The 14,616-nt window shown below is 33.9% G+C and overlaps 1 protein-coding gene across 23 annotated transcripts in view; it reads left to right on the plus strand.

The window, feature by feature from the left end:
• C2CD5 (C2 calcium dependent domain containing 5) overlaps positions 1 to 14,616 on the plus strand; it is a 96,726-nt gene that overhangs the window by 29,285 nt on the left and 52,825 nt on the right. For 12 of the 23 annotated variants that reach the window (XM_055280386.2, XM_055280395.2, XM_055280387.2 and 9 more), the window contains 2 exons: positions 3,196 to 3,281; positions 9,467 to 9,575. In XM_055280386.2, the coding sequence (XP_055136361.2) occupies positions 3,196 to 3,281; positions 9,467 to 9,575 (195 nt within the window). Of the gene's footprint in view, positions 1 to 1,432; positions 1,625 to 3,195; positions 3,282 to 3,903; positions 3,937 to 9,466; positions 9,576 to 13,445; positions 13,512 to 14,616 lie in introns of all 23 variants that reach the window. The other 11 variants (XM_055280380.2, XM_055280379.2, XM_055280381.2 and 8 more) reach the window with 4 other exon arrangements.

Consider the following 14,616-nt stretch of genomic DNA (forward strand, 5'->3'; position numbering starts at 1 on the left):
TCTGAATTGTCCTGAGGAGCACTTCTATTTCTCATGAATACTTCAAATGGCAAAATTGTGATTGCTATAAAAATTCTAAAACTATAATTTCGGCCTGTGTTTCATGATTTTCTGCCTTCTAATTTACCTACATCAGAATCAGTGTCTTGAGAAATAATGGACAGAGATAAGCTGATTATAATTTATTTGGGAATCCAAAAGTAGAATAAAGTTAATAACATTTAGACTGAGAAAGTTGGTTTTTTTTCTTTGTAGTTAAAGCTACATTATCTGTATTTCTGGTAGGTCTCTTTTAAAAAAAAATTTTTTTTTTTTTTTTTTTTTTTTTTTTTTTTTTTTGAGACGGAGTCTCGCTCTGTTGCCCAGGCTGGAGTGCAGTGGCGCAATCTCGGCTCACTGCAAGCTCTGCCTCCCGGGTTCACGCCATTCTCCTGCCTCAGCCTCTCCAAGTAGCTGGGACTACAGGTGCCCGCCACCACGCCCGGTTAATTTTTTTGTATTTTTAATAGAGACGGGGTTTCACCGTGGTCTCGATCTCCTGGCCTCATGATCCGCCCGCCTCGGCCTCCCAAAGTGCTGGGATTACAAGCGTGAGCCACCTGTAGATACTAATTTTTGACATTTACAAGGTTTTATTTTTATATTTTTTCCCAAGTATCTAACTAATAGTGGAATTTTAGATTTACTAATGTTAGAATATTGACTTGACATCTGATTTTAGCTTATTTTTTTTAGCCAGTCTTTTAACTATGTATAGTTTTTATAGAGGGTATCTGACCCTTAGGGTACTCACATCTCTGTAAATGCAAATAATACTATGATCAGAGTAAAGTATTAAACATTTTAGAGGAAAAAGAAAAGTATTAATATATATCTCAAAACTGGACAGAAGTTAATATTAAAATTAATACTGACAACTGTTTACCTAATCCAGTACTGAGTATTTTTTATGGGTATTCAATTAAAGTACCCATTGATGCTATCTTTTAGTTAGTAACATTTGAAGTACTGCACTTTTATAACTTTAAATAAGTGTTTATATTTTAGGCAACAAGTCTGGCTCTAAAAATTTGAAAATGTGGTACATTTTAATCTTACAAATTCTTAAGCCAAAAAGGGCAGGCAAGTTAAGTACTTTGAAGACATCAATTAAAAGTTATTAGAATCACATAAAATCCTAAGTTAGTGATTTAAAAAATTTTAATGAATGTGAAGTTTGTAAAGGTTTGTTAAGTTTTAGACTATGCCTTTTATTTACATTGTGTGGGATAGATGGTCTTGCTAGTGACTTTTCATTTGCTTAGTGTAATTTGTCTGTACATTTTAAAGTTCATTTTTATTGTTATATTTTGCCTCATCATTGCTTTCCTTAGCCTGCATTTTCTGATCATCTTCTGAATCTGCATCTTTTCTCTGCTACTTTCCTCCACAGCACCTTACCCACAGGGACCTAGGATTTACCTGTGTCCCAGCTCCCCCTCTCTCTCTTGTGGTTCCCTTCATCTTAAAAAGTCCTGTCTCCTCCTCTCGGAATCTAGCCTTACCCCTCATCATTCTAGCCTTGTCAGCCCAGTTCTGAGGAAAAGTGTTTCTTTCAGTGAAGAGTTGTTCCTGGCTGCTTCTGGTAGGATCACATTATGTTAGCTTTTTAATCCCTTTCTTTTTCATGCTGTAAAAAATTATTGAGTATTTTATACAAGATGCTTTTCTATTATTTTTCTTACCGGTAGTCAGAGTTAAATAATTGGAATTATAAGGATATAATTGAGGATTACTTGATGGCTAATCATGAATATTCTGCCAAATTATTTTATATATTAAAAAATTATATAAGGACATATGTCTGGGTATTTCTAATATTATTAGATTCTTATTACTACAGTTTCTGTTTTAGATGCTTTACTTTCTTTCCCTTCATACCAACTCCATTCACATTGGACCTGTATCATCATGTTGCTAAACCATGATTACATTAGTAAATTATTCTGTTTGAATCAGTTTAAGTCTCATTTTGGTGATATTCTTTTATTATCTTTTTTTCTGTCTGTTGCATTAATTATTAAATTTTTCTGCTATATTTTCTGATATTTCAATTATCAGTACAAATTTACATTTTATTTTCTGGCTTTTAATATGCTTCATATAAAGATCTTAGTTTCATTTCTATGTTTAGTATTGTATAGTCTCTAAAAATAATGTTCAGATTACTATAAGAAAAACCATTTTTTTGTTTTTAAGAACAGAATGAGACTATACATATGCTAACCTTTGTTTCCTTATCCAAGAACAGCTAAAAATGTAAAAGTTAATTAGTTCCTTTTTAAGTCATTGTGGTAAATTTGGCTGTATGCATCTTCCGTTTTGAAAGGGATGGGATTAACTCTAGTCTGTAGAGCACTGGCTTCTTACCTGTCCCCTGCTTTCTATGATTCTTTGACCATAGTTGATCTATTGGCATGGTCAGAACAATAAAATAAGGTAGGGAAAGAAATTTAAAATTAAGCCGTAAAAAATACATCTAAGAGCTTGGGAAAGATTTTTCATTCATAACTATGTACATTTGTGATGTGTCTATTACATGTCCGTGATTTTTTGTTTATTTAAAAAAAGTTTATGTTGATTTTTGTGAATGAGTATTGACATGTATGAAATTAATACTGTTTTGTCGTGATATGTTTAGAAATGGGAAGTTATAAGAAAATAGATTAGACTGTATTTCAAACTCACCTAAATTTTATGTTTTCTAGAGAATTTTGGAATATTTTCAGTGAGCACAAGTAGTGCTTTTATCTCTATATTTACATTTAATCAGATATTTTGTATTTCTCATTGTTTAGTATTCTTAAATTGTTAGCATAGTAATTGTTATTATCTTTATTATTTTAATTAAAAGACTCAGCTTTTAAAATGGAATATTACACAAAGATTCATCACCTTTACATAATTTTTCTTATAATTTTCAGAAAAAATTAAGTCCAAAACTAGCTGGGGTCAGTAGGGCTCTGACATCTTGCATCTAAAGAAAACTGAATAAAAGTAGAGTAAAATATGTGCTTTAGTTGTCATCCCCAATGCTTTAAATGTTTCGATCATTTTATCACATTTCAACTCATGATGTTTATGAAGATGAATGCAATTAAACTTCGTTTCTATAGTTGTTTTTTTGGTTGTTATTTATGTACTGATGTTCTGTAGGAATGGGAAGTGGTAGTGCTGGAAAAGAAGGGGGGCCCTTTAAAGCTCTTTTAAGACAACAGACTCAATCAGCGTTGGAACAGAGGGTAAGATTCACTTGATATTCTTTGTTCTTACACTGTTAATATGACTTTTTTATTTTATGCTTCCATGTACTTACATGTTTTCAGGAACTGTTTTGGTTACATATCTATAGTATTGCAGTTTTGAAGTCCAAAATGGATTTAAGATGTCAAAGTTAATTTGTTTATGGATAATTACTTTTGATTTGGAATACTTACATAATAATAATTTTTGTTTTGTCATTTTATCTTTTATCAGAAATACTATTTTTGAGAATACCTATTGAATGCTGAAGTAATTTTCCATTACATTTATTATTGGAAAGGAGATGGTAAACATTTTTGCAGAAAAAAAATTCCAGTAGCATTTTATTATATTAGAAATAATTCCTTAGTATATAAATATATTTATTTGCTGAGATTACTTTTATCATTGACCAATCTCTTAGGAATAAGAAATGTACAGATTCTATATTTCTAAACATTAATATAAATAATGTGGTTATTCAGTATAATGCATCTATTTTAGTTATTGTAAGTTTGAGATTTAGCTATATTTGTTGATTGGGAAAATAAGCAGTGACAGTTTTTGGATGATTTCTCTCTCTCTCTTTTTTTTTTTTTTTAAATAAACTTCATTGCTAAGGGAGGATCGCCTCATAGGTTCTGTAGAAGGCGGGTATGTTTCTGAAAAATGTGTGAGAGCCTATTTCTTGTATTGATAGCTTTTCTAGTTTTAATCTTGGTCATTTAAGTTTTATTTAAGCTTTTAGCAAATGTTGACAGCGTTTTTCTTTTTGTAATGCAAAGTTTTTTTTTTAATTTAATAGCACTGTGAGACTCATGTTCTTTTTTCTAACTAATATGGTGCATGTTATATATGTCATGTCAATAATTTTAAGACATAGTTCTATAGCTTTCATTGTGTCTGATTTGGAAGCTATAAGCATTTACAGAATTTTCTTTTACATGTTCTGTATTACACTAGCATTTGGGGGAAAAAAAGGTGAAAGAGTAAATACCTGTAAAAGGATACATTTCATAAAACTAAAGTCTTTCTCCTCTAGAGGTTGGTACAATTTATTTTCTAGACTTTTCCCTCCTTATGCTGACAGTATCTGTGTATGCACTGTTTACCTAGGCAAGTCTGGAGAGAGCAGAGCTGAACTAAGCAATGAGGCTTTAGCTCATTTTTTGCTTCATGCTCTATCAAGCAGCAGTTACCTTCCAGCTACTCTCGCACCTTGCAGGCAAACCTACAACTGCCACCAAAAGGCCCACCTAAACATTCAAATCACTATTAAAACCAAATATAACAAAAGACTGAAAACGTTGAAGAGGGTCAGAATGAAGGGGTGTGTGTGTGTGTGTGTGTGTCCACTTAGCATTTTTTTAGGCCAGAATGCTCTTTTTCCCTGTCCCATTATTATGTTCTCTACAGAGTTTTTCACAATAGGAATATGCTTGCTTATAATCAAATTACCATTCTGGAATTCACATCAACAGAAAAATGTGGGTTCCCTTGAAATTCGATATAATAAGATTTTACTTGTATGTTGTGCCTGTGACTTGCTGTCTGTACCAAGAATCTTTAAAAACCATCTCACTTTAAGGGAAAAAAATATTAAGCAGTGAAAACCATTTTGAATTAGTTTGGATAAAATTTGTGTTTGCAGATATGCATTTAAATATTCTTAAAATTTTGGACACATTTACACATTGGACATAGATTACTAAATAATCTTCATGGAATTAACAGCAAAGGTGTAGAGAACTATAGTTTTCATTTACAACTTTGTCAGTCCTGAGTTGGCAGTACATCTATATCGTCTAACCTCAAAGTAGCAGTTGCTTAAGTTTATGAAAGTACTTCTCTACCTTGTGTACGAAGTAAGCAGCCAAAGCATTATCATCTTTGGCTTTCCTATTCACTTGTGACTGCCATTAGTATGGCTTTTGTTTTGGGAAAAACAAGAAGTATGAAGAATTCTCCCCATATGTGTTCAGATATGACTTAATTCTGCTAATCTGAACACTAGATTATGTCACTGACATGATCTACTTACATGATGTTTTATATTCCTTTCTTTAATATTCATTTCTATCCTTTTGGTAAACCACCCTTAATAAATTATATGGCTTTTTTTTTTTTTTTCTTGAGGAAAGAGAAACTTTATTTGCCCAATCTCTTTTACGGATTATTCAAGTAGTAGTTGTCAAAATTAAAAGTGTTATTCTTTACTCCACAGAAGCATTGCCAGGTTTTTGGGAGACGAGAAATAGAGATAAAAGTTTTATTTAGATTTAAGTTCCACCTATGAATTTTTTGATGTAAAGTAAATAGATATTTAATTAATTAATTAGGAGAGAGGCTCTCTCTATGATGCCCAGGCTGGTTTCGAACTCCTGGGCTCAAGTGATCCTCCCATCTCAGCCTCTTAGAGTGCTGGGGTTAAAGGCATGAGTCACTGTGCTCAGCCAGATTTGTTTTTCAATACGACTTTTATTTTACCTGTGAGAAAATATGGAAGTACTTCTTTAGTTCCTTCAGTCAAGAAACCTAGTTAACTTAGTTTAACCTAGTATTTCACAAGTACATTTTACCATAGAACTTTCCTTTTTAAATACCTGTTGGTGAGGAACACATTTTGGGAAACATTAATATAAAGTGAACTCTTGAAGAATTTTGATCTTTTTAGAAGTGGGAGTAAAATTGTACAATAAATCATGGTAGAAATCTGTTATGGATTTTATATCTAGAAAGTTTAGTCTTTTGCAATAATAAAAAGAGTGTTTGATTTAAAGAATAAACTACTTAAATCTCTCCTAAGAAAAATCCTATTTAAATCTCTTTTTAAAATAATACTCCCATTGTGCTCTGATGATTTTTCAACTAACCTGTCTTTGAGCACACACTATTAAATATTTTTATGCTGCCTGCCCTTGGCTTATGTCAAAGCATCAGCATGTAACTTTATCTAGGTACCACAGGGAAAGCTACTTTAAATATGAAGACTTTCTGGAGAAAATTTCTTCTGCAGTTCCTGAAATTCACATCTAGGCATTGAAAGCAGGATGTGCTTGGGCTAATCTTAAGGAAGCTATTCTTTTTTTTTTTCATTGAGACGAAGTTTTGCTCTTCTTGCCCAGGGTGGAGGGCAATGGCATGATCTCGGCTCACTGCAACCTCTGCCTCCAGGGTTCAAGCAATTATCCTGCCTCAGCCTCCTGAGTAGCTGGGATTACAGGCGTCCGCCACCACAACTGGCTAATTTTTGTATTTTTAGTAGAGACAGGGTTTCACTATGTTGACCAGGCTGGTCTTGAACTCCTGACCTCAGGTGATCCACCCACCTCAGCCTCCCAAAGTGCTGGGATTATAGGCGTGAGCCACTGTGTCCGGCAGAAGCTATTCTTTTAAACAGAAGAAAAATCTATAAATTCATCAAGTGTAATAAAATCAAATCCTTAACTCTAAATGACAGTGAAACCAGATGATAAAGTTTGTTGCTTATAAAGAATCTAGGAATAAAAGGCTCTCTTGACTTCAGTTTTTCATATAAAAAATTGAGATAATAGTATTCTCTCATATGGGAAAGGTTATAAAGCACAGGCTACAGGGCCTGGCACATAGAAGTACTTGACAGTAGTTGCTAGTTATCGTGGTGATGATAGGTACTTAACAGTCTGCTATAGATTTCAGCAGTAGCACTTCTCATGAGAGAATTGTATGAAGACGGAGTTTTGGTTAAATAACAATGACATTTTTATTTATTATAGGTTAAATTTTGTGTTTTAGAGTGAATTGGTGTGCCGATTAGGTGAACTGGGGACATGTGAGGTGGAGAGTGGGTCGTGGCCTCAATGGGCAGCCATCACCCTGTGTGTTTCTTTCTGACCAGCTTCTGACCAGCTTCCCCTCGTTTCTTTATCCCAAACAAAGAACTTTGGGGAGAAGGGTAAAGAACCCTGAATTGAGAAGTCATTTAGGTTCATTTATTCATACTTACGTAAAATCTTATATGAAAATGTTCTCTAATGCATAATTTACCTATTTTATTTCTTTAGAAGGAAAAAGGAAGTACTGTCTTCCATTTAGCTTACACAAATGTTATTTTCAATATCTCTTGTCTAGATATTTAAAAGATTTAAGTATAGACATTACATATAAAGTGATTTTTTATTCTGTGAGACCACCACATGCCTCAGATATTTTGAGGAAATATTAAAATTTAAGTGATCCTAACACTGAAAAAAAAATCTGAAAGACCCAACTACATTATTAATAATATAAGCCTACCTATACATTTCTCATTTAAAACTCACATTTACAAAGTTCAAATGGACTTGCTCAGTGATTAGCAAACTGTTTTCCCAACTTCTTTCTTCATACTTATATTGTTGTGTAATTACCCCTGTGTGTGCTGTGCCTAACAATAAATCCATTCAAATATTTTTATGACTCAAAACTTCATTTATGTTCAAATTTCCTAATAATAAATATGAATTCATTATGAGGTAATCTTCTAGTTTGTACAGTTTTTATTAGATTTCCAGGAATAAAACTTGGAGGACAGAAAAAGAAGTTTAAATGGAAATAAGGATGCATTTTGACTAAACATATTATAATACATTTATTATAAGTGACGTACTCTCCTTCCATCCTCTTCCTTATTTTCCCTCTACCTTTCTGCTGGGCCACACCTAACCACTTCCATAGACTAGTTTTTTTACTCTCTTCTTACATAGCGTAAATTTTTCTTTTTCTTGTTTAAAGATTACTTCTAAATTTGAACTGAATTTATTTCTAAATAAATTTTAGAAATTTTTTTTATACTCAACCTTCATGGGTTACTGAGGTGCACAGGACTGATTGCTTTTGTGCAAAATGATTCCAAGTTGCTGTGCTTTGTGATCATGCTTTTGTGAGTTTATATTCTCCGTGCTTGAAGCAGCCAGTGAATAATTGTTGCTGCTTTTAATGAGCCTGCTCCTAGTGGTATTCTCTATCTCTTTACCAGCTTTTATTTGTTGCATTTAATCCGAGGTGGTCTTGAAAATAAGATCATGATAAATTTTAGAATTGTTTGTTCTTAAGATAAAAATTTATAACTACTATAATATAGTATGAATATGATGTGTGGGAGTCTCCTATGAATAAAGTATATGAGCTTTAGTGCTTGAGACCGTTAACAGTTCTTTTGACTGTTGAGAGCCCTGTTTTGCTTATTTTTCTCAATTATGCTCAATTATGTTCTAAGTAGCTGAGGCTACTGGTAAGTGATTCCAGTTAAGTGAGCTACATTAATCTTGCAGCCAGACAGGTCAAACATCAAGTTTTCCTTACTTGCATCCAATTTGTGTAATGTGAGGGGCCTCCATGTTTCCACAGGAGCTCCATTTTCTTATTGGGTGCTATTTCAATGAATTTCCTTTCTCGGCTTTTTCATTTCTCTTTTTTGTGTTTCTCTTTGTCTCTAAGTTGATGAATTTTATTCTTTAAGAGAGAAGGAGAGAATAAAGCTTGCAAGAACTTGCGGAATTTTATTGCCTTCCTATCCGTTATTTATGTACCTTTCACCTTTCCTTAATGTACCTTTATGCACTTGTATTTGTTCCTGCCACATCGGTGTTGATAAGAGTAACCTCACACAATGATTCTCTACCCACCTCAACTTGATATTTGCCACTGTCTTCTTTTTCTTAACCCACACTGCTTATCCTCTCAGTTACCCTCCTTTGGTCCCACTTTCATTTAGATCCCTTGGCCCCAGGTTTTTAGAGTCTTTACCAGTGTCTTATACTGGGTGTTCATGTGAAGGGGGTGTCTAAACCACTGAGAAATAGATAATGGGGTAGAGGGATAAGGCAGTTCCCTCATCTCATTGAGAAGTTCCATCAGAGTTGGAGATTCAGAGGAAGGAAGAGTGTGTTTCAAATATCTTAAATTGAAAGAACACTTTTTTTTTCCTCATTGAGAACTGATGAAATGGGTCTTTGGATTCTGTATAACATTGTATATATGGGGAAATGGATTTGAAACTCTAAACATTTAATAAAACTTTTAATTACAAAGCATGTGTAATGTATAATGGGTGACCTTTTATTTCAAGGGATGTAATACATTTGCTATGACAAGCTTTTTAATAAGCAAATTTTTTACACTTTACACACGATAAGTTGTATTTTTCCCCTATTCTTTCCACTAGGAATTTCCATTTTTTACCTTGACGGCATTTCCTCCTGGATTCCTTGTACACGTTGGGGGTGTAGTTAGTGCACGTTCTGTGAAGCTTTTGGATCGTATCCACAATCCTGGTATGTTCTTAAAAAGTTTCAATGTTTCCTTTATTTAAATTGTGGTTATTAAAGTTGATTTTTATGATTTTTTAAAGCCAAATCTATCTGAAAGGAGAAATGAAAAGAAAGTATAAACTAGCACGTTACTTTAATATATTTGTAGTCATCTCAATTATAAATAAACTAAGTGTATTTTAGTTACTTTTCTGTAAAAAACAAATTTTGATTTATTTTTGGTCACAATATCACTTTAAGGAAATCCTTAAATAACTTCTCTTTGACCCAGGGGAGATAATCATTTTTATAAATTGACCATTATGGCCATTAGTTTAAGATGTTAGTTCTTTTCATTAGCAGTAGCTTTTTATAGATTACTTATTTTCCTTGTTCTTAAAACAGGTATTTTAAAAAATGTAATTGTAAAGCTGGGCACAGTAGTATGTGCTTGTTGTCCCAGCTACTCAGGAGGCTGGGGCAAGGAGGATAGTTTGAGCCCAGGGCAACATAGCCAGACTTGGGCAACAACCTGGGCAACACAACAAGACCTGTGTAAACACTGTGGTATCATAGGAACAGACAGGTAGCAGAGGGAACGAGACCAGTCCATGGGTCAAAGACCCTCTTCCTGAGCAGGCGACTGGAGCTGTCATTTCTTAGAGCTCATTGTGTAACTTGAACACACTGGGACTGTCTTTGACCACGGCCACCTGTCCCCTCCAGCCTGCCCAGGCAGCACTCAGGAGACACAGAACCCAGATCCCAGCACTGTGCTGGGATTCCACTCTGTCATTGGTGGAATCCAGCATGGGCAACAAAGTAATTGTGAGTGTTGTCTAGAGTAGTTGAGAATTGAAAAACAGATGAGCAAACTAACATCTGGTCCTCCAGTTTCTTTTATGTTTAAGCAAACAAGTAAGAATAGTAGCTTACTTCTTTAAAACATAGGATCATAATTATAAAAACAAGTAGGCCTCAAAGTCCCACTGGATTCAGGCCCTTGGAACAGAAATCCTCTGGTGATTTTTCTACGTCTAAAATAAGCATGATGAATAGTGGGAACTTTCCATATGGAATGTGTTCTTGCATCTCTCATTGACTAGATGCTCAATCAACATACGTTAAACCTGAAGTTATATTAGTATTCTTATTTGGCATGTAGACGTATATATTTTTGAAAATTTTAAATTGTCACATCCAGTGACCTCTTTGTGAGGCTTGTATTGACAGCTATAAAAAGAAGAGTGGCCGGACACAGTGGCTCACGCCTGTAAAATACTAAAAATACAAAAATTAGCTGAGCGTGGTGGCAGGCACCTGTAATCCCAGCTACTCGGGAAGCTGAGGCAGAGAATTGCTTGAACCCGGGAGGTGGAAGTTGCAGTGAGCCGAGATTGCACCACTATACTCCAGCCTGGGCGACGAGCGAAACTCTGTCTCAAAAAAAAAAAAAAAAAAAGGGTAAAATGCTTTGAAGTTATTGGACCAAAACATTGTAGATAATGACTATTTTTGAGGATACAGAGCATTGCTATTTTTTAAAATTTTTTTAAAGTTTAATTTATGCCCTGTAGTTTGATGTCATTTGAGTTTATTTCAGAGAAGACGACTAGAATTCTCTGGATCCTGAATGAGATTTCAGAAAAACAGTGCGAGTCAGGATTATTTAACTCTAAAACTGGGCAAATACATCTTCTAAGCACTGGTTTTCTCTTTTTTTCCCCTTCTTTAGTTTTTTTCCCTGTTCCTTATTTTTGTGGTCAATATAATATGTTTTCTCCATTGTAGTATTTGTGTACAGTACTTAAAGAAAAATTCAGACTGATACCAGTTTAATGTATTGGGATCTTGAAGACTATGCCAAATTCTACATCTTTGTGTTAAGGAACTTCAACTATTTGGAAAATGCAAGGAAATACTGAGTTAAGATACCTGACATCACCCTTGTGACCCGAGGCTAGTTACCTGTGTTTCTATGGACCATTGACTCAAATATTTTAATAGATGGCACCCACTGATCTGATAGTTCGAAACATGGTTTCAGGAATACATTTAACTACTAGATGTCTTCTGCTTACTGAAAAACATTTTGGGCTGGGCACGGAGACTCACGCCTGTAATCCCAACACTTTGGGAAGCCACTTTGAGATGGGTGGATCACCTGAGGTCAGGAATTTTGAGACCAGCGTGACCAACAAGGTGAAACCCCGTCTCTACTAAAAATAAAAAAATTAGCTGGGTCTGGTGGCAGTCACCTGTATTCCCAGCTACTCGGGAGGCTGAGACAGGAGAATTGCTTGAAACCGAGAGGCGGAGGTTGTAGTGAGCTGAGATTGCGCCACTGCACTCCAGCCTGGGCGACAGAATGAGACTCCTAATCAAAAAAAAAAAAGAAAAAGAAAAAAAGAAAAACATTTTGATTTTATTTTGTTGCTTCCATGTACTCTGAGTAAGTTATAGAGTCTGGGAGAACAGGTGAAGTTTAAGTAGAGAGTTGTATTTAAAATGTCACTACTTAAAAAAAAAAACTAACTGCATTTTGGGGTTTATTTTATGTGCCAGTTCATGCTAATTGTGCAAGAAATGTAAGAATCTAGGCCCAGGGAAGAAAAGAGTAATTCTTACTGCAGAATGTGTTTTGTGTATTGTAACTACCAGCTCACCCATTCTCTGCCTTTCCTCCCAGTTTAGAGTATTTTTGCAGCTCACATTTAGAAATTCTCAGTTATTAATGGATTATTTCCCAAAAGGTCATGGACATATACAAATAAGTGCTTTCAATGGTGTATGAGTTACATTTTCATTTTGTTTTATTTTTAGTTAAATACGTGTAATTATTCTAATGGTTCTAATATTATTTTGATTTAAAGTATCACATTCTGACTGGGCACGGTCGCTTACACCTGTAATCCCAGCATTTTGGGAGGCCAAGGCAGGCAGATCGCTTGAGCTCAGGAGTTTGAGACTGGCCTGGGCAGCATGGTGAAACTCTCTGTCTACCAAAAATACAAAAATTAACCGGGCGTGGTGGTACATTGTCTGTGGTCCTAGCTATTTGGGAGGCTGAGGCAGGAGGATCACTTGAACCCTAGAGATGGAAGTTGCAGTAAGCCGAGATCATGCCACTGCACTCCAGCCTAGGTGACAGAGGGAGACTCCATCTCAAAAAATAAAATAAAATAAAATGTCACATTCTTCGGATTGTTTTATGTATTATTACGCACTAAAAAGGAACAATTTCTTGAGAACATTTACTAATCTCCAGGCGTCTTAAGTAATTATTTATGAAGAAATTTTAATATATTGAAGAAAAGCTGAATGTTGAAACAAAACAAAACTCTAGATTAATATCTACCGTAATGATGATGTTTTAATTTTGTGACACTGAGTTCCTCTGCTGAGAGAAACTTACGATGGATTGAAATGCATGTGCTAATGTTAAAAATGTTGTGTTTGCATTCTCAAATGAATTTTGCAGCTATTTTTTGACTAGTGAATATGGGAAATTTTTGTTTCATTCTCACTATAGAAGGGAAAAAATCTTATTTTAAAACCACTACCACCTGCTAACTATGGATTATTATTTTGGAGGCTTTTTTAAAGAACATCCTCCTTTGGTAAATATTGAGCAAACAGGTGACTACAACAAGGGAAAGAATGGGGTGGTTTTAAAAATCAAGGTAATTAAATAATTAGATTAGTTAATGTTAGATTACTATAGCATGCTCCTTTCCCCCTTTCTATTTCTACTTCTTATTAACTCTGCTGTCTATGTCTTTCCAGTTCCTGTCGAGTGGTGTTGTCAATTGCATTCTTGTTTGTAGTGGTTTTGTTTTTTTCCTACTATTCTGCACCTTAAACTGATCTACTAATTTGCTGTTTTGAACTCAGCCTTTGTCGGAATTATGGGTAACACAAGATCTTACAAACTGCTAGACTGGAATAGTTTCAATTCAGGTATTTTAATGGTCATTCAGTACTACATATGCTGACAAAAATTATGGCAGCTCAGTGAAGTTTTTAGAAATGTTCTAGATGAAGTAGGTTTAAGGTCAATTCAGTTATACATATATATTCTGTGCTACGTATGTAATAACTCTTGTAATTTCAATGGAAATGCAAATATAAAAATGTGCTAACTAAAATGAATTAATGAAAGCCATAGAAATACCGTAAATTATCCATGACTTTTCTTAGGTGATTAACTTCAGAATGATCATTTAAAATTATATTTATTACATTTTGGATGGTTTTCTATATCAGGTAAATGATGTAGGCATTAGCTTTAAGATTAAGCAAATATTTGTTAAATATAAGTAATGTTTCATAAATCTAAAAATAAAGTATATTTAAATGCACATTTAGATTTGAATAGAATATATTTAGTGTTCTATAGGCTACTGTAAAAGTGTAACTGTTAGCATTTTTATTTATAATTCTAGAAGTGTTCCAAAATTAGATAACTAAGAATAGACTTTTTGGGGATTAACAGCTTTCTTAAACTTTCCTCCTTCCCTTTCCACATGTGAATATAATTTTTAAAAAGTAATTTTACATATGAATATAGTTTGTAGCTTTTAAATAAACCAGACTAAGATAGCAAGCTTTACAGCTGATGATGTGTTTTAGAGTCAAAAGTAATTAATTTTTCTTTTTGTTAAAAACATTAATAATGTACATTTCTAATTGTTTATATTGTATTTTTTAGAATGAAATAATACAACCATTTTGATTCAGTGTCAGAAGCTGGTATGTTGCCTAAAGAAATTTTTCAGTTATTTGTCTCAGAAAGTATATCTTACAGCAAAGCAAAGGCGCCACGGGGCTCAGAATTTTAGATAGTATCTCATAATCTTTTCAATATCGTAAACTTTTTTTTGTTCTTAGGAGTTCAAGATATAAGTTTTGATGTAAGTAGTGCATGTTTGACTATCAAGTAAATCATATTCATCATGTAGGTTTATTTAAATTCAGTCTGGTAAACCATATGATAAGTCCAACACTTACAGATGTAGATTGATATCAATCGGTAAATCCATAGGGAAATTTCCTATCCAAGTTT

Source organism: Symphalangus syndactylus, chromosome 5, assembly GCF_028878055.3.
Source record: "Symphalangus syndactylus isolate Jambi chromosome 5, NHGRI_mSymSyn1-v2.1_pri, whole genome shotgun sequence".
In the NCBI taxonomy this organism is placed as follows: domain Eukaryota; kingdom Metazoa; phylum Chordata; class Mammalia; order Primates; family Hylobatidae; genus Symphalangus; species Symphalangus syndactylus.